General features: G+C 39.1%; 1 protein-coding gene across 1 annotated transcript; it reads right to left on the reverse strand.

Annotated features, from left to right (window-relative positions):
* Positions 1-388: 388 nt before the first annotated feature.
* Positions 389-27,321, reverse strand: OGA (O-GlcNAcase). Its single transcript, XM_059398399.1, has 16 exons — positions 26,675-27,321; positions 23,055-23,106; positions 22,251-22,348; positions 20,573-20,703; positions 17,955-18,126; positions 16,699-16,797; positions 15,802-16,086; positions 13,803-13,961; positions 12,723-13,336; positions 12,165-12,339; positions 8,672-8,757; positions 7,614-7,718; positions 6,600-6,685; positions 6,145-6,337; positions 3,869-4,028; positions 389-2,540 (listed from the first exon to the last, which is right to left on the reverse strand). The coding sequence occupies exons 1-16, from the start codon at positions 26,871-26,873 to the stop codon at positions 2,404-2,406; spliced, it is 2,751 nt and encodes a 916-aa protein (XP_059254382.1). The 5' UTR covers positions 26,874-27,321; the 3' UTR covers positions 389-2,403.
* Between the last annotated feature and the right edge of the window lie 32 nt (positions 27,322-27,353).

Raw genomic sequence — 27,353 nt, forward strand, 5'->3', positions numbered from 1 at the left:
TCAGGCCCATAGTTTTGGCAGGGCAACTCCCCATCCCCTCCACCCGCCCCCCACCATTCACCTTTTGACCAAAGAATTTGATGAACTCTTAAGGCAGCTAATTTGAATGAGTTCCTTATCCCACTAGACAGAGGGGGCTCATTCAAATTAGCTGCCTTAACTCACACCCAGGCTAACTGTGGGAAGGGTGGCTTGGCCAAGAGCTAGTCTACTTTTGTCTTTTACCTTGCCTTGAGGAAAATCTGGAAGTCTTTTTACTGAAGATGGGAAAGTGCAGCCCCTAACTTGAAATAGGTGTGGAGAGTACTTCCTTGCAGGTGAGGCATGAAAAGCAGGAGAAAAGTACCAGGCAGAAACAAGAAGTAGGTTTACACAGTACACCACCACACACATTCACTTCAAGTTTTATTTTGCCTCTTGCATGGTCTTCAGATAGTTTTACAGTTCGTTTTCTACAGGAACTTGAGCTGTGATCTAAACAATCAACAAAATGTCATTCCAACCTTAATAAATATTCATAACCACAGAAGAGAGCATAGCACTTTACCATCCTAGAGTGATCAAAGTACAGGCCTGGACATCTGTTGCACAGTTAGCATCTATGACCAGAGGACCAGCCAAATGATTATAAGCCAAGAGAAAACCACAAGCTAACTTGCTAAAAATCCTGATTCCATAGGTATACCCTGAAATCCTCCAGATAAATGATACAATTGTGTACTAGCATACAAAATGTACTTAGACAACCAAGTGGCACTAAGCTGTTTTAAACAGTATCTTCTAGAGATCTTCCCTTAACCCTTTAAAATGCAAACTTGGTTCCAGCTTTCCAACATCATACCCTTCTATCAATTAAAGGTTTCCACCCTGAAAATGAAGGTCTCCTTCTTCCCCCTCCCTTCATCTTACCATTCAGTGAACACTCACAGGCCCTGGTTCAAAGTCACTAGATACCACTAGGTATGATGCTTTAAGTCTCAAAAGCCCACACCGATGAACTTCATGAAGGAAGATGTTTCAAGTTTCCTTCTCCTTGCCCCTCCCACCTCAGCTCAAAGTAAAACAGCTGATAACAAAACTGCAGGGAAACAAGATAACAAAATCCTGTTCTGAATTTATGGAAGTCAGCCAGCCATGATGAAAAAATGAATCCTGCAGAGATTACCTGCTAGCCTCATGCTCAGAACCCTAAAAACACCAAACCTAAATTAAAATACATGGAGCTTTCATAATCTGTGGTTAAAGAGGGAAAAGGGGGGTAGCCTCTAAGTCACTGGTTAAAGTGTGCTCATTTGTTTAAAAATTAGATAAAAACATGCAAGAATTAAAGACTCTTGATTTAATAAAACCAGTTGTAACAGGTCTTGAAATTAAAAGACAACTGATCTCAGGGCAAATGGGACCCATCAGTCCCTGAACCCTACTTGACAGATGTCAAAACTAACATTTCACATGCTGACCTGCATCGAGGTTAATTTCCAGAAGTGACTGCACGTTGCAAAAGATTGAGTCCCATGAAGTTAGGCTCGTACCCAAAGTGGTCATGGCCTAGCCCTAGGTGGGAGGCACTTCAAAAATAATACAACTTCTTAAAAAAAAAAAAAAAAAGGGAAAAGTAAAGAAAATCCATCTTCCACTGATTTACATTATTCAAAGTGCCATCCTGAACCACACCCTTTCATTTTTCAAAAGGAAAAAAATTACAAAAACAGTGAACACAAACGACAGTCAGGTTACAGCTAGTTTATATACAAAAATTTACAAGTTTGCCATTTTTAAGCTTTTGCCACAAACAACTGCACATTTGTCCCTACAAAAGCACAACATGCCTGAACCAATGGTCACTACAAGAGACAACTGGTCATGGCTTTACAAAGAGCAGAAAAACCGCCCCAAATTAAAATCATTTATTCAGCTTAAAACTATGCCACAATCATCCCACTTGGAATCTCTACCTTGAAGCCTCTGAAACCTACGAAATCTTTCTCATTTCTGCCATGTCCCCAAAGAATGAAAGACATTTCATTCAATAAGCCAAAGAGGATGACAAATGATTTTGATTACTATCAGATGAGAAATGCAACCACACTGGATGCAGAACACAGTGCTGACTACCATTTATTGAAGACCCCCTCCCTATACGCCCATGTAAAGAGGTCTTGGCACCTAACACAAGACCCAAAAAGGAGGCCCACATCTGTTTCAAACAGGATTTGCATCAATACTATCTTCCAACCAGTGAGTAATCTCAAAGTGTGATGGGTAAGTTTTACACAGTCTTCGTTTCTAATCCCAATTGGCTGATTTGTTGCCATTCCAGAGGCTGAACTGTATGAAGACCCCAACCACCACCCACCAGGTTAAGTTAAGAGACTTTCGGACAGTTCAAAGTGCCAACAAGTATCACAGGCTTCGACCAAGTATAACCACATCCTTTGGAAATCCTTCCATTTTTGCAATTTCAAAACAGCCTAACTTGCTGTAAAATTCCAGAATTCTTTTATCATCTGGTCTCACTTCACAGAAAGCCCCCCGGGAGCCTAGAAATGAAACAAATATTCAAAATGTCAATGTCAGTTAGAATTACGGACAGGAATTGTGAAGAATCCTTATTATACTTCAAACAGATGATAACAGGACCTTGTCTACAACAGCCCCTAAATTTCATATAATTTTTAAAATTCCTATTAATATTCAATGAATATTAATATTTATCAATACCAAATATTGCAGTGGCAACTATCCTAAGTGATGGATATGTTAAACTAGCTTGAATGTGGTGATTACTCATGATGTATTTCAAATCATCAAATTGTACACCTTAACTATATACAATTCTTGATTGTCAAAAATACCTCAATGTAAAAAAAATTCAACTGTCAGTGAAACTCTTCCCCAGAAAGAAAATCTTTCTGAGGAAAAGGCTGTAAGAAGCCTCAAATTAAAATAAATGGAGCAAAGCAAAGAATACCTCTGTTTAATGTTTTTAATATAAAGTATCTCTGAAGGGTCCATAGGGCAAAGGCCATTCCAGCCCATGTCACAAACCAATATAACCAGAATATGTTGTATATTCTAAGACATACCTCATATACCTGGCACGATTCTGTCCTAAGAACACTGAGAATTAGGCTGTCTTCAGAGAGTTGTTTAAATTATTCCACAAAGGGGACACCACTGACTTAAATGATAACAAAGATGCAAACAAGTGTATTCCCACTTATCAGCAACCCTCAAAGGATTGGTCTCAAACAAGCTGCCCATTTTTGTACTGCAGAAGAACTAAAAATAGTTTTCTACACTTAAGGTTTGTGTTAAAAAAAAAAAAGGGAAAGAAAATATAGGGGCACCTGGCTGGCTCACTAGGCAGAGACATGTGACTTGATGTGACTTGATCTTGGGGTCATGACTTCAAGTCCCATGTTGGGCACAGTGTATTTTAAAATAAGTAAAAAATAAAGTCTAGAATATTTATTATCTAGTCCTTTACAGAAAAGTTTCATACCACTAATATAAAGAAGTATATCCAAAGGTTGAAAATGGCAAACAAACTCAAGCTCCGCATTCCTAAATGTAGTTTCTTCCAAAGGTTCATTTAATTTTCAGTTATCATAGTGAGTCTCCTGGCAAAATAAAGTTAACCTCATGTGTTCACTTCTCATTTCAATGGAGCTCAAAATAAGCATTTGTAGTGTAAAAGAATGGCATTTTCCAACTATTAATACACATACAATTCTTACACCACTAATAATTCAGAAGCCAAACCAAAAATGATGGGGAGGGGAATGTAAATTCACTGTAATTTACTTCTTTTTTTATCCTGTCCCCACTTAGCTCAAACACCAACAACTACATGATATGTACTCACCATTAGCCTTCAGTGAAGACAGGAGGCAAGCCATCATGCTTTTGGCTACGCTTGGGTCAGTTACTTTTTTGTGAATATCCATCTTTATCAGGGAAGGGAAGTTGGCAAGGAACGTTTCTGGCAATACTTCCTGCTCTTCATGGAAACTCAACATTATTTTCTGTAAAAATTTGAAAGAGTCTCTTGACTTTTAGCAGCAGCTACTCATTATATATCTATACCCCAACTACAGAACCCAGCAATAGGAAAAGGAGAGTCACATTCAGAAACTCTTCCAGTCATCATTTAATTATCACATGAAGAATTAATTAGCTTATAACTCTAGCATTTTCACTCTTAAAGTTTGTCTAAAGGTAATGTGGTGTCCTGGATTGGATTCTGGAACAAAAAAAGGACATTAGTGGAAAAACAGGTGAATAAAATGTGGAGTTTACAGTAATGCACTAATATTGGTTTCTTAAGACTTGGACAAATATAGAAAATGGGTGAGGGATACAGGAACTCTGTATTATCTTTGATAAATCTAAAAATAGTTAAAATTTAAACAAAATTTAAGTTTGTATTGCTTGGGCACCTGGGTGGCTCAGCTAGTTAAGCAAGTGCGTTCCGCTCAGGTCATGATCCCGGAGTCCAGAGATGGAGTCCCACATCGGGCTCCCAGCTCCACCAGGAACCTGCTTCTCCCTCTGCCCTTCTTCCCTCTCATGCTTTCTCTCACTGTCTCTCTCTCAAATATAAATAAAATCTTATAAAAAAAAAGTTTGTACTGCTTGCACAAATGTACATTTAAAAAATATTGGGGTGCCTGGGTGGCTCAGTGGGTTAAAGCCTCTGCCTTCAGCTCAGGTCATGATCTCAGGGTCCTGGGATCGAGCCCTCCATCCGGCTCTCTGCTCAGGAGGGAACCTGCTTCCTCCTCTCTGCCTGCTTCTCTGCCTACTTGCGATCTCTGTCAAATAAATAAATAAATAAATAAATAAAATCTTAAAAAAAAAAAAAAAGTTGCAGCAGACACCTTGGTCATTTTTTTACGTTCCTATGCTGCGAACTATAATGATCAGGTATACAAACAGTAAAACATCAAGAGCTCAATCATCAGCATGCTGTGGTTATAATATCATCTATGTAATCCTGAGTAAGTGAGGCTACTCCACACCATCCTCTTATTACACAGCCATATGGCTAGGGGCAGAAGGTAAGAAGTAGTAATAAACTGTAAGAGAACATAAGTAAATTTGTATGGGGAAGAAAAGTAAAGAATTTCAGAAAAGGGGAAGAGGAACAACATGGAAGAAAAACGATGTCACAAATCAAAGGGTCCAAATATATACCTAAATGTATTTACTTTGAGCATAAACATTATCAAAAAGGAACTATTTTTAAATATACATATGTGATGTATAAACCAAAATAATTGGAGAGAAAACTGCAGAGGATAAGAAAAATTCACTGAAGTTGGGACAGGGCTGAGTGCTCCTCTTTGGGGGCCCCTGGGTAGCTCAGAAGGTTAAGCATCTGACTCTTGATCTCAGCTCAGGTCTTCATCTCAGGGTTCTGAGAGCACGTCCTGCACTGGGCTCAATGCTGGGCATAGAGCTTACTTGGGGGGAAAAAAAAAAGTGCTCATATCTGGAAATGCGCTCTAAGTAGCTCACCTCTTTTATTTATTTACAATGAGAAATATAGTACTGAGAAGGCAAGTGAGCGTCCTGACAAACAAGCAAATTAGAGATTTTAATTACCTAAACTTGTCCTGAATCCCCAAAGGGACCATTTAAGTCTGGTGATGCAAAACAGGGAGGAAAAAAGAAGTCTATTATTTTATTTTTACTTGAGGAAGTATTGTAACACTTCAAAATTAAAAAAAAAAAAAAAAAACAACTCCATAATGCTGAGGGAACAATGGAAAATGCCATGCTTAAGGCGGGGGGGCTGGGTGACTCAGTTGGTTAAGCATCTAACTCTTGATTTTGGCTCAGGTTGACATCTCAGGGGTCTCTATGGATCCAGCCCTGTTTCAGGGTCCACTCATGAAATAAGATCCGCTTGTCCCTCTCCCTCTGCTCCTCCCTCCAACCCCCACCCGCATGTGCGCCCTCTCTCAAATAAATTACAATCTCTTAAAAAAGAAAAGCTGATGTTAAAAAAAAAGTATACTTAAGAATAAGCAGCAAGAATTCTTTTTTGTAGGGAATCTAGAAAGTACTGAGATTTTTAAGATATATCTGCTTACTTTAAGAAAAATTACTGTACTGTAACTCTAAACCTGTTATTACCTCAGCCTCAGAGAGTTCTTTGTCACCATTTGGCTTGGTATACTTCTCCTGCATGAAGGGAATCCAGGAAATTTTACATTTCTTAATGAAGGGGGTAACATCTACAGTGCCCAGGGCATAACCACATATGCCATCTTCATCTTCTAGGACAAAACAGTAATCCAGGCTGAGGGAAAGTAGCCCTCCTACTAACCTGCTCAGAAGAAAAGAAGTCAGAATAAGTTTATAACACAAAATTTTAGACTTCAGTGATGTAGGTCTAATGTACTTGAATGGCAACCTATGGAAACTACATCTGGTTTAAGAAACTGAAAATGCACATTAATATTCTAATTTTATTAAAACTAAAGTGGGATTTCTAGAAAACCTTATTTCTAATCATCACCTCCCCTCAACCTATTAACCTATGAAATGCTATTCCCAAATTCAACAAATCCAAATACTTCATAACATACTTGTCTCCAATAAGGTCAGGCTGACTTTGAAAAGGTAAACCCACTCCATCGTCATACATTTCTCTGCAAATCTTGTACACGGAAGCCTGAAAATACAATCTAGTTAAACAACGCATCAAGAAAAATAGCAACAGAATTTAGCACTAGGACTCGTAAGTTAGACTAGACTTCTAAGACAGGGAATAACAAAACACCTGGCCTGTCATAAATATCACAGCTGTTAAATAAAAATTCATTTACAGAATCCTGCTTGCTGTATCAGTAGAAAACAGTATGGTTATAGTAAACATAGAGAGTTGCTTCACAAGGGACAGTTTTAGGTAGTTAAGCAGTGGATTCAAAATGCAGCATATAATGTTGTTGAGTCTCTCCATTCTGTACTGTCCAAAATGTTTTAAACATGCTGTCTTTAAACAGACTTGTTGCTTCCTGTAAGCTGATTATCAACAGCCTACTGACACTTCACAACTGAAAATTACAGAATACTAATAGAGAAAATCAGTGAAAGACAACCTATCTTTTGACACACTAATTATATTAATTCCAACTCTAAATACAGTTTAGCTGATCTTCATAAAGGAAGACTTGAAGGCCTTAGGTGAAGACGTTACGAATCTAAGTTCCTTATCAGGTTCTTCCTCAAGTATTACCCCCTCGGGTGTTCAATGTCTGTTAACTTTTCCACCTAAAGTACCTATCTGAAGAAAGAAAGATTTTCTCAGGTCAAGAACCTGGAGTCCTTGGATCAACACTCATTGGGTTCCCTGATCAGCAGGGAATCTGCTTCTCCCTCTGACAATCCCCCCTCTCATGTTCTCTCAAATAAATAAAATACGAAACGCTTCATAATTTGCATGCCATCCTTGCAGAGGGGTCATGCTACCATTCTATCATTCCAATTTTAGCATTATAGCTGCAAACACACCAGAACCGATTTTTTTGAAATAGGGAGTTCAAAGGAAAATAGTAAGTGAGCACCATAACCATATACCAAGTGGGTAGGCAGACAATTACCTCATCTTTAGGAAAATATGGTCTGATAGTATAAACTTTGGAGGTAGGAGTCAGTGGGGGTGGTTGAAAAAAGAGATCATTTGCCCCATCAATAGGCAGCAAACGCTGTGGGAAGAAACAAAAAGGAGATGGATTAGTGTTGGGAAGATATCCGTTTCTTTAAATGGGTGTGCACTGCAGATTACCAACTTAACATTAACTGGCTACTGCAGGCAGACCTAAAGAAGAGGGGTGTACTATGCTTTACTAAAATAAACACCTCTTTGCTGGGGGAAGGGGATGCTTCTGAATAGAAATTACCCAAATTGAGTTACATAGCTTTAGTGGCATATTAATGGAGATTTAAATTTATAGTTAAAAAAAAAATCTATTCCAGTATCACAAATCTATTGTTTTTTAAACCAATCTTATATAGACCATCTCTGTACTAAAAGATGGCAGAACAGAATGTCAGGAGGAGAGGTTTGGTCTGAAGAGGGTTATCTGTCCAGGAGACGCTTTATCCCCAAAGCAATGCGCTTCAGTTTGCTGCGCGCAGCAGAGCACCTGTTGGGGGGAGAAAAGTAGAGCACCTGAAAAGTCCATGAACAAATTCCAACACCAAAAGCTTATTTTGTTCAAATTTTCATTAACAGATTGTTCGTTAGAGTACAAGTTTTATTTTTAAGGTAACTGGGAAAGTATTCAAAAGTCCTTTCACCATTCACTTGCATATTATCCATCCTTTTTGCTCATGGAGTTTCCACTGGCAGACAAGCATGCGCGCATTGTGCATTGCGGGCGCAGATTAAAATGGTGTGCGACCTGCAAAGAAACAATGTGAAGTGTATACCTAGAGCCGCTGCGCTTCGCAGGCGCGGGGGGAATTGGCAGCATCTCCTTCAGAAATTACTGTGAAAGAGGAGGAAAATTTGATTTAAAATCCAGCTATGTAACTAAATTGAATTTGGGACTAGAAAGCCTTCGGCAGACCAATCCTTCCAGCCATCTGATGCGCAACATAAGGTTTCTCATAAAACAAAGAAAATGTCAATTCAGTTGTGAATTCATATTGATACCTGGAACTCTCCTGCTAGACCACCTCTAAAGGCCCAGGGTTCTTGGTCTCCAATTAAGAACTGTGCTGAAGAATGACTACGACACCCTGTTGAGATCAGATCCAAGCGGAGAACGTTACGAGAAAGGGGATTTCCTGGGGTCTCAAACGTCCAACACACTAACAAACACTTTGTGGAAATAGCTCTCTAACAATAATAATCCAGGGTTTCAGGACAAGGCTGTGATAATAATTTTTTTTTATTTGTAATGTAATTTAATTTCAATACCAATGTTTCTTCCTTTGATTAATGAATAATCACTGTAAAGAGTTCTACCCTTTAATTATTGGAAGGAAAGTCAGTCTCAAGTCTATCTGGGTCATCAAGTTTATATATTCCCTAGATACAGCTGTTAAAAAAAAAAAAATCAAGCCAGCTGCTTGTTTTGTAGTGAAATTACAGTAATCATGAAGTGAAATGAATTAGATAAGACATTTTATTATCACAGCCCATGAAGGAATTAAACCTGTCTGAAGTCACATTTTACATTATGAGGAAGGGTACAGGAAGGGAAAAAGGGGGAGGGACGGGATTAATCTTGTCAGAAAACTAAGGTCAGCAGACTAAACAAAAGAAATTGTTCAGTAAGGTGACAACAAAATACAATGAAAATTATTTTTTCTAAGACAATCCAATTCAGACTTGGTTAATATTAATAGCAGTCAGACAAATTCTAAAAACTAAGGAGAGCCAATTGATGCTCCTAATTTATCCAGAGCTAAAACATACTTTTCTTAAAAGTATGACAGTATCTGGCTCTTCTGATTGACCATTATACTCTTTGCAGCACACTGAACACATGCACAGAGTGGCAGGGTTTGAGGTCCAGAAGTCAGCACTAAGGTCACCATGACTTAGCCAACTTCAGAGGCAATAAAGGAAACTAACAAGAAATAATGGAAAGCAAATTATTTGGAGGCCAAATCAAAAGCACCTGCCTAGTCTTCTGACAAGATAAAGCAGCGCAATATAGTTCTTTTCCATTTGAAGACAGCATTCTACCTCCTGTTCAAGTTAACAGTCTCATCAGTACAAGATATAATGTGCTAGTCAGACAGTCCCAAAGCAAACCAGTTTTTTTGTTCACAATTCAGGCCCATTAAGAGATTATATCCAGGTTTGTCATTTTTTTAGGGGTAGGGGTGCTTTAAGAAAACATATATAGTACGTAAATTTGTAAAATAAATATGAAATAGGGTCAAAATTGAGGTTAAAAGAACATGCCCCATTCCATAGCTCAGTGTAAATTTACACTGCAGGAAAAAACTAGACTCTCAAACTTTAAGATCAGCCAATTTATCCTACCCCCCACTTTGAGACTACAACATAACTAGCACTTCCAACTATTACAATAAAAAGCTGCATGTACGAAGAGCTGTGTAAATGAAAACATGGTTAATGCCTCAGTCGCTGCGCAAACGTGACTTCAGTTCATGTCTACTGCCCTTAAATCTGAGCTACCTCACAGATAGAACCTTTCAATTTAAACTAATTAATCATGACGCGCTGTGAACATCTGCCGCTGTCCATCCAATAGTAGTAGACACTTGTGCTGAGGATTCTCCCATCTGTACACAATGGGGAAGAAGATAATAGAAGTCGTTAGTAATCAAAAGAACTGCATAGCCACATTCTTTAAAGGACTGAATGCCAGCTGGACTGGAGAGAAGAGGAAAACAAAGGGTTCTACTCAGTAACTCCCTGAAATTACTATAGATCCATGAAAATATTCTCCTTGTGAGCTTTTTGTAAAGCTATGTGGATGGCAAGACAATTACTTAAAACTTCTAAGATGCTCTGACCTTGAATGCACAATAGCTAGCTACACATTTTGGGAAACTGCCCCGTATTTGCACAATACAGAAATAAAACCGGAGAGGAAGCAGAAACAATACTGTATATAATCAAAAATTTATTTTTTAGTAATTCCTGAATTTAAAAACTCAGTATCAAATGTTTTAAATGATACTTTCCCAAACTCAAGAATCCAGATTTCAGGGCGCCTGGGTGGCTCAGTGGATTAAGCCGCTGCCTTCGGCTCAGGTCATGATCTCAGGGTCCTGGGATCGAGTCCCGCATCAGGCTCTCTGCTCAGCAGGGGGCCTGCTTCCCTTCCCCTCTCTCTGCCTACTTGTGATCTCTCTCTGTCAAATAAATAAATAAAATCTTAAAAAAAAAAAAAAAAAAAAAAGAATCCAGATTTCAGACTAGAAACTTAGGATTTAAATCCCTGTAAGAGATTTAATTTTTAACTCCCTGGCCAGAAGCCTGGAAGGCAAATGTTGTCATCCAATAACCAATATAGAGGTTTTTCCTGAGCCTAGACATAGATATCACAAAGAAGAGGAGTCCTGGAGCCTTTTAACAAGAGTTAAAAATTCTCCATCTGTTGTGCTAAATATACAGAAACCCAAAGTTCTATATTTTCAAAGTAACAGGGACACTACTTTTAACTGCTAATTAGTTGTGTCTAAGGAAAGCTATTATTTTTTTTTTAATATTTGAGAATCCCAAAGTATATAGGCAGGAAGTGAGAAATCTTACTGCTACTACTCCTTAATCTAAGCTCACAGTGTTCACACTCATCTGTTTCACAACCAAGACCAAGTAACCCATCAAAGTATTTGTGACTACTATGAAAACTATGACATGTCAGTTAGCCTTGCTGCCTGCTGTGTGCTGTATGTTAAGTCCATTACATATTCCTTATAGCTGGATTGAAACCTGGAAATGAAATGAGGTCCCTGGAGAAACTTGGCCATGCTGGTGCTTTTTACCAAGTTTGTTGAGAATTTCCCCAAAAAAGAAAAAAAAATCAGTTTTCAAGAGACAGTCCATTTAATGAAGGAGAGAATTTTTAGGGGATTGCAATTTTCATCCCCTGCTAAAACCAATTATTTGGTAGAGGAATAAACAAAAAGCCATGTGAAATAATACCAAGTAGCACCAGAATAGCCTACCACTAAAGCTCGCATGCGCACAGGGCTGGGAGGATAGCTTCCTCTTGCCAGGCCCCTTAGGTCATTTCAGCAATTGTTCTGTTAAACACAGCAATTAATGTTATCAAGACACAGCAAGCAGCAGAGAGCTTACAGTCATAATTCATAGTGTCTCATCTCCAAATCAGATAAAGCCCTAGACAGGGTTCCATCCAGGAAGCATTCAGTCATAGCAAGTTAAAGTCAGTACTTTTCTAACACATTTTAAAGATATTTCTGCTGAATTAGCCCAAGGGAGAAAAATCAATTTGATGTATTTACGGAGACTTGCATCTCAAGTTTGCCAACAATGGCCATACCTTTAAAAGAAATCTAAGCAAAGAATTTAAGCGGAGTTGGAAATTTGCCAATTCCTTACATATTTTTCTCCCTGTGGGATAATCTTTTTTTTTTTTTCTTTCCATTTTTAAGGGACAATATATCTGAGGAAGAGAGATTATTCCTGGTGCACCTACCTAACCACTGTACAAAAGACTTCACCATAGACATTATACTCTTGATATCCCAAACATAGGAGTACATGTCATAAAGGATTGTCCTGTTGGCACAGTTGGAGAGCCGAGTGAACATTCCCATCACCAATCCACACATCTCCTCAAACTTGGCTGCTCGTGACCGCCATTCTTCAATCTATTGAAGATCAATAAAAATATGACTCAAAAAACTGCTAAAAAACAAAATAACCTAAAACATATTATAAACTGTTTGTATTATCAGGTACCTGCAACTTACCCTAAACATTAAAGGATCAATGGGCTTAAACTCTTTAGACAAGCAGTAAGTTTGTGTCTCCCTAAACTGACAAATATTCCTAAAATAATCAACTCTGACTTTCCTTCATTCTATGAGAGTCTATGCACCAGAATCAGCAGAGTCCACGTCCACTTTACAGAGCATATTCTAAGATGTGTTCAATTTCAGAGAATTACCAACATACTCATTAAACGCTTCCTCCATATCTTCACAGCATGGGGACCCACCCAGGCTAAAAAGGATAAATTAAGCATACTCACTTTTTCAGAATCTTTTCCTTTGCAATTGACACTAACAACACTGCTATTTGCTCGAAGCCACTGGAACTCTCTTAACATCTGTGCTCCTTTGGGTCCATGCTCGTAAGGAAGGTAGAACAGGTCAGCAAGTAACTGCAAATCCTCCAAAGTCACTGGTTCCACAGTGTACAAAGGCTTTTCATTTGGACCTGGCACAAACTGCTCCTTGTTTGTCTGTTCATCAGTTTGCATAGGGGCAATATCACTAATGCAATCTTCCTGCATAGACATCTCTGGGGATTTTGATTCAGCTATGCTCTCTTTATCTGTGTCCATTGGTTTTAATTCCTCAGCCATTTTAGCTTCAACAATTTCAGTTAGTATTTGACTGTCATTCTTGTGGTCTGTTTCTTCTTGTTTTTCCACTACCATGTCCATGGGTTCCTCATCTGGCTGTTTCTTTTCTTCTTCCTTGGTCAGAGCTGTAGGCTCACCACTCAAGGCTGCTCCCTGGCTCATAATGGGCTCCTGATAAACTGTTGTAACTACAGTTGTGGCATTTAAAGAGGGTGCTGCAACTAAGGGTGTCCCATCAACTACACTTGCTTTAGCTCCACTGTGTGCAACTTGCCTACCTACAAAGACAAATCACCACAAAGATAATCAGAGTTAGAAAACAGAACAAATCAGATCTAGAGAAATGTTTTCTTGTATCTATAACTGGAGCCTCAATTTGAGATTCTAAATAATATTGAGCCCTGAGAAAAGCACAATTTCTCTAAACCACCAGGGAGGTAGAGAGGGAAGAGAGAAAAAAGGAATATAATAAACATCCCCTAAAAACGCCAACATGTATTATCTTCTCTTTTGAAGATCTAGCTGTAAAAACAATTATTACAGAAGAGGTATTTTTAAAACAAATTAGCATTCCATCAAGATTAAAAGCTACTTAAGACCAAAGGTTAAGATTTTAAAGACCTTATTCTCTAGATCCCTTCCTAAATAATATTTTGTTTGGTGGGCCTATGACAGGCACAGCAAATGTTTACTTTAGGACTCAAGCATGTAATCTAACCCCCTTAAAAGAAGGGCCCAACTTACTGCTATACTGATGAGGTACACCAAACTCCTGCAACCATTCTGTTAAAGCTAACTTTAGAGCCATCTGTGGACTATAGAGCACATCAGTTTCAATATCTTCATCACTGCCTTCATTTTCTAACTTTATTTGGATTGATACAGTACTGTCTTCACTATCAGCTGCAAAGAAAAGAACACAAAAAACAGTTTTGATTACAAAAAGCCTCCTGATGAGAAGAACAAATGCAAACAACAATTATTACAGTACAACTAGCGAAACAAAGAATAGGAACAAGAACAAACCTTAAACATAAAAATGCAAACACAACCTTAACTGAACCACTTCACCTGTGGTCATCTAAATACACTGCTAAATATAACATCCCACTTGAAACACTATGTTTAGAATCACTGGAAAAGTCATTCATAAATGTTCACTGAGTACCAATCATTGGGAATGTGAGGTTTAAGGCACTATAATTTCCATAAAAAAACATTCCCAAGCCCTTCAAGGGGCTTATAACTATAATGGGCAGATCACGAAAAAATAAGCAAATTAGTACTGTATTGAGTAGGGGGGAGTGAAAAATCAACAGAGAACCCAAATATGAGCACAGATAAGCAGCATATAATGAAGCTCTCCGAACCAGGATGTGTTAGAAAAGATAAGGTCTGAATTCTGGATACGAATATCCAAAACCTTCCTATTCTTAGCTTTCCTTCCTATTTCTCTGCATTTGGCCCAGTTTGGCTAATTATCTACTACTCATTTAAGTGCTTCATGCTCTGCCTTAAAAGAGATAGGACGTAGAGTGGTGCCTGGGCAGCTCAGTCCGTTAAGCACCTGACTTTGGCTCAGGTCATGATCCCAGCGTCTTGGGATCAAACCCCAGAAGTCAGGCTCCCCACTCAGTGGGAATCCTGCATCTCCCTCTCCTTCTGCCTGCTGCTCCACCTGCTTGTGCTCTCTCCAATAAATGGAATCTTTTAAAAAAGAGAATAGGTGCCATGTATACAAAGACGACTGAAATCTTTTTTAAGAGAGTCCACAATGAGCCTTAATGGAAGGTATTAACCCAATAAACAGATCTGGAAGTAGGAGTACAGAACTCCGGAAAAAACAACTATACGACTACATACCACACTCAAGCATCATAATATGACATCTCCATACTTCCTAAATGGACCAAAATTCAGGTAACTTCAAATTTTCAGTGTCCAGTGTTTTCATCCCTTGCCCACCAACCCTTACTCATACTCTGGTGCAGTTTAAGTATTCCCTCCTCTGTGAGATTGCTTAGCTAAGTAATCACTTTTTCCTCTGTATTCCCACAGCATTTTGAAGACAGGTACCTCAGCATTTATCAAACCATAACACAGCCACCTATATGCTTCATTCAAAACCAGACTATGTCCTTCAAAAGTTGGGACTACTTTATTCTTTCCATCTTCGTGCCAGAAAGGTGCATTTGCCACATCCTAATATGTGTTTCAATGTCAATGAATGTGAGGTGCCCAGGTGGCTCAGCTGGTTAAGTGTCTGCCTTCAGCTCAGGTCACGATCCCAGGGTCTTTGGATCAAGTCCCGCATCAGGCTCCCTGCTGAGTCTGCTTGTCCCTCTGCCTGCCCCTCCTCAGGCTTGTGCTTGCTCTCTCTCTCTCAAATAAATAAAATATCCCATTTAATAAAAATCACCAGAAAACACCAACTGAATGAGAGATATTCTAGGGATAACAAGAACACTCAAAAGACAACTTTGTCTAGTACTCAGATTTCAAAGACTAAGTCACATTTTAAAAGCAAAGAACCGGGGAAAAGGGGAAAGCAGAGAACCAAGGCCAAGAAATTATGTAATCTGTCCAAAGCCACTCAGCCTATCACATTGTATGTAACAGAACTAAAAAACACACTTTAAAAACCTCTCAAGGATTATGATGACAAAGGAACACACACTTGCCAATAGCTCTACTTAACTCCAGCTCTCCCCTCCAAAGTCAGGGATTAAAGCAGTGTACTCACTCATCACTACATCTTTTCTCACTCCATTCATGTTTGATTTGTACCAGGTGGCAAGGGTGTGGATGGCAACATAGTTAGCTTCAAATTCACAATTTGGATTAGTAAGGACTCCTTTTAAACGTGGGATGAGTTCTGTGGATCTTCCCTTGTATGGCCCCAGAAATAGTCTCTTCTGATCATAATCATTAGCATGAATGTTATCCCAGATTACTGGAGCTCTCTTAATAATCTTAGAAACCTCTTCAATGGACTCCACCGGAATTTCTTTAGAAACAACTTTAGGACCTAGAAACAATGATGATCATTTGTTAAAAGACCCTCAAAGTGAATCCTCAAAATATACTGCATTCAACTTTTTACTGTATTTAGTTATATATACACTTTGTGACAATTTTTCTTTTAAAAGTAACACAATATGTCTTTTAACTCAGTTTTACCCAACCGACCCCCCAGCATTTCCTCAGATCACATTTCTAGAATATAGAATAGTAAAAAGAGGTTTGTGCAGGACCTTCCTCAAACTGATACATTAAGAAATAAATCTTCATGTAAACAATTTATTTTTCCATTATAATACAGCATGGTGATTACTAGCTGACAATTCAGCATGATGGCTTTCATTTGATAAAATAAAACTCTCTTAAGGCTGAGATCAATACCCTTTAGCCCAGTTCCCTATTGTTTATCAACAACCAATACTCAGATTCACTGAAAAATCCTCAAAGATGTTTTTTATACTAAATAAAGAATGTATACTTCATAAAAGAAAGAGAATTTCAACAACAAAGTTTTCTGGTTCAGGCTCAGTTTTCAAAATGTATCCAATTAACCAGAACAACCAGTTTTTTTAAAGTTCTAGCTACCTAAAGTTTTACTGTATAAATCTTAAAGACTTACCTGTCCAAAGCACCTCAATTCCAGGTAGAAGCTTTTCACCCACAGTCCTTAAATAAGGAGACTGAGACACATTTGGATAACAGAAAGTGCCACAATATTCTGAATGTAGAAGGGAAAATTAAATAAAATAGTCAGGAATAAAAAGGCCATGCGTCTTTAAATGGGGAAGAAAAATGTCTACCAATTTGAAGTTCTTTTCATCCAAATAATAAACAACCTTCATGTCATGTCCCAAAGGAAGTAAACTAAAGTGGGTAGTTCACTAAAGAATCAACTCAAAAAAAAACTGAATTCATAAATCTAATATTCTTCCTCCAATAATACAGATCGATCCTTATGATCTTCACAGTCACTAAAAATAAAGTTTACTAAAGAAATAATTGGAATTTTTTAGCATTTTCTACATACTTCTGAACTGCTTACATTTCTCAGTAACAATTACAGGCCAAATAAAAACAAACTGGTAATATCCTAACAGAAAAAATGCAACATTAAGTCCATGACTATTAGTACTCAACTGCAAGTAAACTGTAATTCACAATGAATTAAATATTTCCCACTATAATCTTACAAAACATGATTTGAGTATTCATGTAGTATCAGACCACTGAGAGAAGGTTCACAGCTCAGTACTTGAAGAGAGACATACAAAGCTAAATTCAGACTAAAAATTCTTGGACTAACTTATCTCTTCCTGAAAAAATAAAATAAAATAAAATAAAGTCGGGGAAATTTCTTATAAGCCAAATTTTGAGAGGGAACTAAAAGAGGCTAATACATTTTCAATGGAAGAGAGGGGGAGGGGGAGGCAAAATTAGCAAGTTTTCTATGCTGACTACTGGATATAAGAGCACAGATGGAAGTGGGAAGAGTGAAAGAGGATATAGATATGCACAAGCAGAAAAAAGGAACATGTAGGAGGAAATGAGAAGTGACTAAGTTAAAAGCAATGTTAATTTGCCTTTTCCTAGTTTTTCGTTTGGATAATACTATCCTTCTTTCAATCCTGAAAATGTACTGCTCAGATACTTCCAGTACTAAAAATACATGGTATCTTTTGCTTGTTCAGTTGCCATTTATTAGTCCCTAAAAGTTCTTCAAAGTAAGGCCTTGAGAAATGTCTTCTAGAAAAATAATTCCTAACTTTATAAACCACCAAAGGGAGAGGGGACAACACAGTAAAACCCATACATGATTCTTTGAAAGTGATGTATTTCAAGAAAACTAGTTAAATGTAAAGCTATTATATACAATACCTGTGGGACAGAAGAGGAAAGTTTCTGGCTCTCCTAAGTACTGATAAATTTCATTTGTGATGGAGACCTGGGCATGAGCAAAAGAACTGAATACCTCTTTGTCTGCTGCACACATATTATGGTCAATATCATCAAAAAGCAAGGCAAATGACCTGCACCCAAACTGAGAAACCTAGAAAAGGTAAAACAAAACAAAAAACCAAGATGTTGTAAAAGCTCATTTTTAAAAAAAAGATCATTCATTTATTTGAGAGAGAGCTCGTATGCACATGCAAGCAGGGTAAGGGCAGAGAGAGGGAGAAATAAGCAGATTCCCTGCTGAGCAGGGAGCCCAACACAGAAATGGGGCTCAATCCCAGGACCCCAAAGTCATGGCCTGAGTTGAAACCAAGAGTCGGGCGCTCAACCAACTAGAGCCACCCTGGTGTCCCTTTAACAGCTCATTTTAGAGTCAAAATAAAAGGGGCGTCTGGCTCAATCAGTAGAGCATGCAACTCTTAATCTCGGGATCTTGAGTTGCAAACCCACACAGGATGTAGAGTTACATAAAAAACAGGATTCCAAACATTAAAGCAGACAATAGTTGTACCTAAAAGTCAAACATTTTCCTTAGGATGTTCAAAGCCAAACCTATTGTTTTTATATTTTCTATGTTGAACAGCTAGACAAGTTTAGGAAACATTTTATTTGGGGTTTGAATGCAGTATGCTCCAACAAAGCTTCAACAATATGGCCTATCTTACCTCCTTGGCTGATGATTACAGAAGACCAAACAAAGAGAAAAATACAAAAACACAAATGACATGGGAACTCAAGAAGCGAAAAAGCAAGGCCTGTTCTGGTCTCAGAGACACAATGATCTTAATTAATCTCTGCACATAAATTTAACTAATCCATGAATCTGAAGGAACACAGTAGTAGTATTTGAACAAACAGGAAAAAAGCCTCTTAAAAAGCCTGACTGGCTCAGTCAGTCGAGTGGTGACTCTTCTTGATTTCTGCTCACGTCATGATCTCAGCGTTGTGAGATCGAGCCACATGAAGCTCTGCACTGGGGTGGAACTTAAGATTCGTTCTCAAACAAACAAACAAAAAAAAAACTCTCTCTCTGCCCCCATGTGCATGCACACACACATAAAGTCTCTCTCTCTCTCTCAAAAAGAAAAAAAAAAGAAGAAGGCATGTTCATGGAAACTTAACCTCCTTATTAAATTTTTAATTACCTTAATGCCATCAATAATATAAACTTTTGCTGGGGTGCCCGGGTAGTGCAGTTGGTTAAGCTTCCAACTTAGTTTCAGCTCAGGTTGTGATCTCAGCATCATGAGACTGAGCCCCAAGGCAAGCTCTGAGATCAAGGTGGAGTTTGCTTAGGAGTCTCCCTTCCTCTCCCTCTGCCCCTCCCCCCACAAAATAAATAGAAAAATCTTTTAAAATAAATAAATAAATAAATAAATAAACATTTGCCGAAAGAAACATGCACAGGTCTGTATATATTACGTATCAGAAAATTTACCAGAAAATATAGGCAGGTTTGTTTTTTCGTTTTAAAGATTTTGTCAGAAAGAGAATGTGCTTGCACACGCACATGCACACACACAAGCAGGTAAGTGGCAGGCAGAAGGAGAAGCGGGCTCCCTGCTAAGCAAGGAGTCTAATGGGGGACTTGATCCCAGGACCCTGTGGTATGCAGCACATGTTATGTTAAGCAGAATGTAGATTCCAATGAGGTTTACCAACAGGTTTACAGAGGTAAACCTCAATGGTAAACCACAGTTTACATGTCTACCTAGTCCGTTTTCCTTCTAATCTTGGAAAACCAGCCAACCATTTCCAGACTGAATTACACTTCCTGCCTGTATCAACCGATAGAACTTATGTCTAACATGTAAAACTACTGCTGCTATAACCTTGGTCACAAATCCAGTCAAGTACTCAATATGTACAGAGCTTCTCAAAATATGATTCTGGACAACCTGAATTCTGAGGTAAGTCCCCATTCGAAGTCCGTATTCCTACCCCAAGTCAGTTTAAGAATCTCTGGAAATGGACCCTATCAGCATTCTTCTAAGCATCACTTCTAAGCATTTTAAAAAAGATTTTATTTATTTATTCGACAGGAAGATAGCCAGAGTCAGAGAGCACAAGCAGAAGGAATGGCTGAGGGAGAGGGAGAAGCAGGCTCTGTATCAAGTAGGGAGCCTGATGCTGGCTCAATCCTAGGACCCTGGGATCATGACCAGAGTCGAAGGCAGACGCTTAATGACTGAGCTACCCAGGCACCACAATAAAGCTCTCTTGATTCACAAAATATCCTTCTATGAAGAACATTAAAATTAAAAAGTTGTACAAAATCAAAGAAGTATAAATTTAGTTTCCTCTTATTTTTTTTTTTAAAGCTGGCTTCATGCCCAGTGTGGAGCCCAACAAGGGGCTTGAACTCATGATCCTGAGATCAAAACCTGAACTGGTATCAAGGTTCAGACACTTAACCAACCAACCATGCCACCCAGGCACCCCAAAATTTGGTTTCCTTTTAATGTCATAAAAGCAACTCAGAAAGCGTTTAGTTTCAAATACTGATTTAGGGGAAAATAATGAAAAAGTAATGAAGTTACCTGGTCCAGTTTGCGTTTCAATGTAGATACTTCCTTGGGGTTAGAAAAGGTAATATCCAAACCAGGTGAGATCGCATAGATGAACTCTATCTCGTATTCCCGTGCAGCAGAGATGAGAGTCATAAGTTGCTCTGAAGAAGAGAGTCCATGTATTTAGAAAGCAGCACAGAAAACTAAAAGAACCTTCACCTTTCATCTAAAGAGAAGAGTTCATTCTCTCCAGTTTGCAATAGCTCAAGAAAATCCAATGTGACAACAGGCTATATCCAACACATCATATCCAATGTGACAACAGGCTATATAAAATGCCACAAACCTCATGTGACTTAATGTCATCCTAAAATAAATAAGCATTCTCTTCCTTTCGCTGCCATTTCTCTTAATATTAAATTAAGCACTTCTCTTACTGAAAAAAAAAAAAACATTTTTATTTCCTACAGTATTTAATACGGTTTCTGTTTCTGCAGTCTCTGAACAACTGAAATTCTTAAAAAATCCACACATAACTACTTTATAATTTGGAAAAAAAGAAAAACATGTTCTTAAGCAGGATTAAGTAACGGCCTTAATGATCCTTATCCTTTAAGTTTTTAAAATGTGATAATTTTCCTAAGTAAAATAAAATTCTCTTCTATATACCACAGGATGTATCTTTACAAAACTTTCAGTGGTATCTCAAGATAGTCATTTGACTATATTTTGATTATTGATCACATAAAATTTCATTACCAGCACCACCAAAAAATAATTAAGTTGAACACACACTTAAATTAGATAGAGTAGTAAGCAAAAACATTAGATGGAGATGAAGTACATTTTAATTGCTTCTTCATAATTTAAGAAAACTTTCTGCCTTCAGTGCCTTGGCTGCTCTGTGTAACCAAGTATCTTGTTAGCTTTATGTGTATACCATTTAATTCCAAATATAAAAATGTTTCTCCATTTACATGTCCCCAAAGAAAAGTACCACTTATCTAATTTATAAGGAGATGCTGTGATGTATTACCTTATTTACAAATTTTATGTACTTAATGTAAGATGACACATAGCAAGGATAATTTGTGATGGCTTTTCACTTCAGTTAAGCCTAGACTAGGGGGAAGTCTTTATTTTAAAGAAAGGCAGAACAAGTAATCAAGTGGTCAAGACCAAGCTATACTTGCGTCTGAAGCAAAAGGATCAGTAATACTGATCTGTCTTTACTTAAGTAAATTCTGGTATCTTGTTCATGTATTTTTTATTTTTTTTTTTTTTTTGCCTTAATTTTGGCTTAAAACTTGCATAGGATATTATTTATCTTGACCACTGATTTCTTTTGGGGCCCCTTAAAATGTGCATCCAAGGCAGGCACCTCACTTGCCTTGCCCTAGGCCTAGCTCTGTTTCAGCACCTCTTTGTCCAGTGGCCCACTGTTCAGACCACTGACAAAAGTTATAAAGTATAATTTATGATTACAGAACAGGTGGGAGTCAAACTGGCATAACCATGAATCACACCATGGCTGCGCAATTAGTGCTACTCTTTCAATCTACACTACAACTCACACAGAATTATCAGAAAGAAAAAAAGGAAACTACCTGCAAAGAGAAAATGCAATATAATTTTTGTACAACTACATTTGAAATATAGCTGTTTTCTTACACATTATGAATTTATGGATTAAAAAGAAAAAGATTACCAGCTTCCTCCACAGAATACATCTCTCGCCAAAACATCCTATGTTTGTAGTCATCTTTTGGGGCATATAAGTATGTATTTAATTCCCACTTCTGGAGCCTTTAAGGGGAAAGAAGATTATATATGTATAAATAGGCAATAAGTATAGGCTATAAATCACAATTTTTCTCTTTTTTGGAGCTAACAGCTAACAGCTAAACAGCTAACACTACTCTAGCTAACACTACTCTTGTTAGCTAAACAGCTAACACTACTCTAGGGTAGCAGCTTTTAACCTTTCTGTAATCCAGTAGAAAAAAATTCAGTATTCCAAGAAATGTTAACATACTGTCTTTTTTTTTTTTTTTTAAAGATTTTATTTGAGAGAGAGAGAGAGATCACAAGTAGGCAGAGGCAGGCAGAGAGAGGGGGAAGTAGGCTCCCTGCTGAGCAGAGATGCAGGGCTCAATCCCAGGACCCTGAGATGATGACCTGAGCCAAAGGCAAAAGACTTATTAACCCACTGAGCCACCAAGGTGCCCCAACATATTAAAGTCTTAAAAACTGAGCCACCAAGGTGCCCCAACATATTAAAGTCTTAAAAACAGCTCTGAGTGACACAGGTGAAGCCCAAAACCTACTGCTTCCCCAGGGAACTTTGAAAATCCCTGACATAAGTGAAGAAGAGGTAGCAGACCAAGGCAAAATTAACTTCTGCAACTAAGAAATCATCAAAATGCACCCGGCCTACTCCTCGTTAGTTTTTCTTCAAACAAAAGGAAACGTTAATGGTTTAAGACTCTCCTTCAGAAAGTAAAAAATTTACCTTCTAAAGAGTTCTTTTCTCTGTTCCATAACCCAAGGTCTTCCATAAAATCCTAGAGTCAAAGTAAGAATGAAATTATTTTCAAGTTTCAAAATGTGGTAAACTGTTGAGTAAAGCACATTACAAAACATACAATTCCATTTTGTAAAAAAGCATGTACAATATACCAGCATCTGAAGGCTATTTAATAAAACATTAAGGTGTCTCTGACAAAACTTTTACCCCTTTTTGCTTAGATAAATTTTCTAATTCTTTTCTACCATTAACAATCATTACTTATACAACAGTCACTTTCAAAACGCCTAAACGTCATCTCTTTTCACTGCCAAAAGACCAAATAGGTTTAAATTTAACTTTTTAAGAAAAAATTTTTAATCCCTACATCCAGTGTGGGGCTTGAACTCACAAACCCAAGAACAAGAATCACATGCTCCCCAGACTGAGCCAGTCAGGTGCCCTTAAAACTAACCTTTCATTATTTTAAGTAATCTCCACAACTCATGACGAAGATCAAGAGCTGGATGCTCTAATGACTGACCCAGTTAGGGTTAGATGCCCCTAAATCTAACTTTTTAAAAGATCTCAATCTTACAAAAGTGGAAGAGGGGAAGCAAAGAAATCCCAAACCACTAGTACTGACAATTACTACCTGAGAGATTTAAAAAGTTAAACTGCCTTTAGAGTGGGGGGTTTCGAGAGTAAAAAGGCAGGGGAAAAAAAATCAGAAAGAGAATTAGAAAAAAATCTGATTGAACTAATTTAATGATCACTTTTTTAAGTTCCTGATATAATAAAAGGGTCCAAAATGCCTTAAACTATTTTCACAACAAATTCAACAGTGGAGCTGGCCCAAATAGGAAAATCTCAAGTTGTCTCAATTCCAGAGCAAAGGTTTGCACGACTGGAAATTCAAGAATGTGACTTGCTCCACTGTCCCAGAAGGGGGCTGGGGGGAGGGCAAAGCACTACTAACACAAACTGCAGGAAACAAATCTTCAGAGGAATGACTTAAGTAGTGGTATAAGCACCAAACTAGTATTTGCAGCTCCCTTGTGTGCTAATCAGACGTAACAGTTCACCTAACCTTTATTTTCCACCTCAGTCTAATCACCTAAAAGAGGTAAAGACAACCTCTCAAGAGTACCATGAGGATGGTTAAGATTGTATGACGAAGACAGTGCTGGCTTCAGCAGCACATATACTAAGATTGTATCATGAACACAAAATGCTCTACACACACACACACACACACACACACAGTCTACTTAAGAGACTACCTAAAACTGAAATTTCTGTAATGCAATAAACTCCAATCGCCAGACAGGATGGTTATTCTGCACCACAAACAAAAATAATGACAACCACACAAAAACTCCTTGCATACTTACAGATGAAACTGCAGCACTTTCAATCTTGACAATTCAGTGTTCCCGCTTACAAGTAATTTGAAACATTTGGTAAATGTATGTATTTTTTAAGATTTATTTATTTATTTGACACAGAGAGAGACAGAGAACACAAATAGGCAGAGACCAGTAGAGAGAGAGAGGAGGAAGCAGGCTCCCTGCCGAGCAGAGAGCCCGATGCGGCCCAGGACCCCAAGATACCCCGAGATCATGACCTGAGCCGAAGGCAGAGGCTTAACCCACTGAGCCACCCAGGCATCCACATTTGGTAAATATTACACAAGTCTTTCTAGATTTCCTACTACACTTGGCCTTATCATTTTTCTCTTAAAGAACAGCCATTATATGCTCCTTCAGAGTTGTTCCAATATATAAAAGAAACATTTTGTCTTCAGAAACCCTAACTTTGCTGACAGGTTCATGGTTTCGGTTAACTGTCACCACAAAGGGGAAATAGTGCTATTACGTGAGTTATGACCAACAAAAGGTCTGTGAGAGAAAGAAAATTTTTAATAAGGAATCCTGCCAGTGCTTCCAGAATTTCCTTTCTTCACTCATTTTAAAAATGGGACCAACCAACTACCCCTCCCCCCAAATCAGGTGCTCAGTCACCAAAAAAACATACATACAGAGAGAGGAGGAACAATAGATGACCGACAACTCTATTCTGAGTAGTTCCCTTTCAATACTGTTCTGGGGAAAAAAAACAACAGCTTACTTAAACCACGAGATTTTCTCCGTAATCGCTTAAGATTTAACAGGTAAGCTTCTTTAGCTTCATTCTAGCCTAGCTCTAAGATTTCTATATATCCCCTAGCACTCCTTCTCAACCTTCCACCCCAAAATCTGTGATGACAAAATACAGACTTTTTCTAGAATCTCCCTGCACGGAAACAAGCCCAAAGAATACACCAACAGATTAAGTCACACAAAATAATCATGTTTTCAAAAACAAGGACTCCAATCATATATATATAGTTTTCCATTCTGTCTTTCCCCCAAATTCTGCAAGACCTTTAACTTGTGAATTATTTCACTCTTTACTTGTAGCTACATATTAATCTGTTCTCCCCTGTAATTAAGCTTTATCTAAAATACCACAACCACAACCACCACCCATCCTTCAAATGAATATACACGCTAACGTTGGAAAAGCTGAAGCTTTCAACCAATAGGGCAACCCTTCTAATTCTCCATACCTTTTTGGGTTTCTGTAAAGACTAATTTTTATACAGGGTTACCCCTATGCACACCATTATATATTAGAGACAACAAATAAAGCAAACAGCTAGGAAAGTCTAGGTAGGCCCAAAGACTTCTAAAAATTAAAATACGTTCTGTATTCAAGAAAAATCAATAACGCAAGTAACTGGAGATTTCATATAATGTTCAGTAGATCATTTATGCACTATATTCATAAATTGTGTTAGTCTTCACGCCATTTTCCCCAACAACCAAGAAAAGAAAAAAAAAAAAAGGTCGGCATTTTTTCGAAATGGGACGGTACAATCAGAAGGGCATTTTTAATCCTCTCTGCAGTCCCTAAATTCAAATTCTCTATCTCTGATACTATTAAAGCCAAAGCTCCATCCCCCAGAGCCAAAGCACAGCAGCTGGCAAAGGACAATTTTCTAGGCTGCTAAAGAAACTCCAAAGGGTGGGGGCATGCGGACCGGCCAGCAAAAAACAAAAACAAAAAAACTAAGCAAAAGGAATTTGTAAATCCCTAGGCCCAACTGTGCGTCTCTTCACTCCAGGAATATAAGCACATCTGTGTAGGTTGATTTTTTGTTTCTCCAAAGGGTGAGGACAGCAGCACTACATACGTTTTATCATTTGAAGAAACCACTCTAGGGAACAGGATCTCGAGGTACAAAGACGTACAACTCAGAGCCGAGCCTAACACCAGGCTCCTTACCACCGCCTCCGCAGGAGCAGGCCTGGCTCCAGCTCAGGGCGGGTGGGGTCAGGCCAGTTAATAGCCGGAGGAGAATTCAATGCTGCATAACAACGTGAAGAGAGAAGCGAGCGCCAGGAAGACTTGTCCACCGTCTCACCTCTCCCCTCATCTATGGAAGGTCAAGTTTCGGGGGCAAAAAAGTGACCCCCTTTTAAGACCTCCTAAAGCACCCCCTTCACGAAGAGAGGTTGTGTTAGTATTGGGGCGAAACCGGAGGGAGAACGCCGTCGCCCAGCCCGCGCCAGAGCGCTCACCTTCCACGACGCCACATAGGAACCTCCGAGCCCCTCCTGCCGCCCCGACCACCGCTGCTGCCCCGGCCCCGGCTGGGTTGTCTTCTCCAGGGGCCGCTGCTGCTGGCGGCTCCAAGGATGCCCCCGCGGAGGCGGCAGGGTTGGAGTTGAGCTCGCTCTCCCGCTCCTCCAGCGCCGCCTGGCTCTCCTTCTGCACCATCCTCCTGCCCGCGGCCGCCGCCACCTCTGCAGGTCCTCCTCGGCCTCCGTCCGTTGGGCCGCCGGCCCGGAGCCCTGGAAAGGGCCTCGGCTCCAAGCGCGCGCCCTTCCTGCTCCTTCCCCCCCCCCCCCTCCCTCCCCCCCCCCCCTCTCCGCAGGGACCCGAATGCCCGGATGAGAAGGGCGGCGGCACCGGCGCTAGCCCTTTGTCAGCCGCTGCCTCTGCCTAAGCTGGGGAGCCAGAAGCCTAAGCGGAGAGCGAGGCCGCGACCTCTCGTCCCTTGGAGGCAGATAGCCAGACCTCCGTCTCTTGCTTGCAGTTAGCCTCTAGTGCCTCCGGAAAATCTTAGTTCTTCCGCCGTTCGCCCCCTTAAGCCCTTAGGTCTCTTCCAACACTGCCTCCACCGCCCGCTTCCTGTTTATCCGCACTGCGCCTGCGCCGGAGACCGGCTCAGACCGGTCCTCTCAGCCCGACTCCCCC

Source organism: Mustela nigripes, chromosome 4 (assembly GCF_022355385.1).
Source record: "Mustela nigripes isolate SB6536 chromosome 4, MUSNIG.SB6536, whole genome shotgun sequence".
Taxonomy (NCBI): domain Eukaryota; kingdom Metazoa; phylum Chordata; class Mammalia; order Carnivora; family Mustelidae; genus Mustela; species Mustela nigripes.

Excerpts from the sequence above, each read along its gene's own strand:
- OGA (XM_059398399.1), bottom strand. The coding sequence starts at position 26,873 with ATGGTGCAGAAGGAGAGCCAGGCGGCGCTGGAGGAGCGGGAGAGCGAG. Across the intron at positions 12,340-12,722 it reads AAGGAAAAGATTCTGAAAAA|ATTGAAGAATGGCGGTCACG; the intron begins GTGAGTATGCTT and ends GATCTTCAATAG. Across the intron at positions 2,541-3,868 it reads GTCTTCACTGAAGGCTAATG|GCTCCCGGGGGGCTTTCTGT; the intron begins GTGAGTACATAT and ends TTTCATTTCTAG.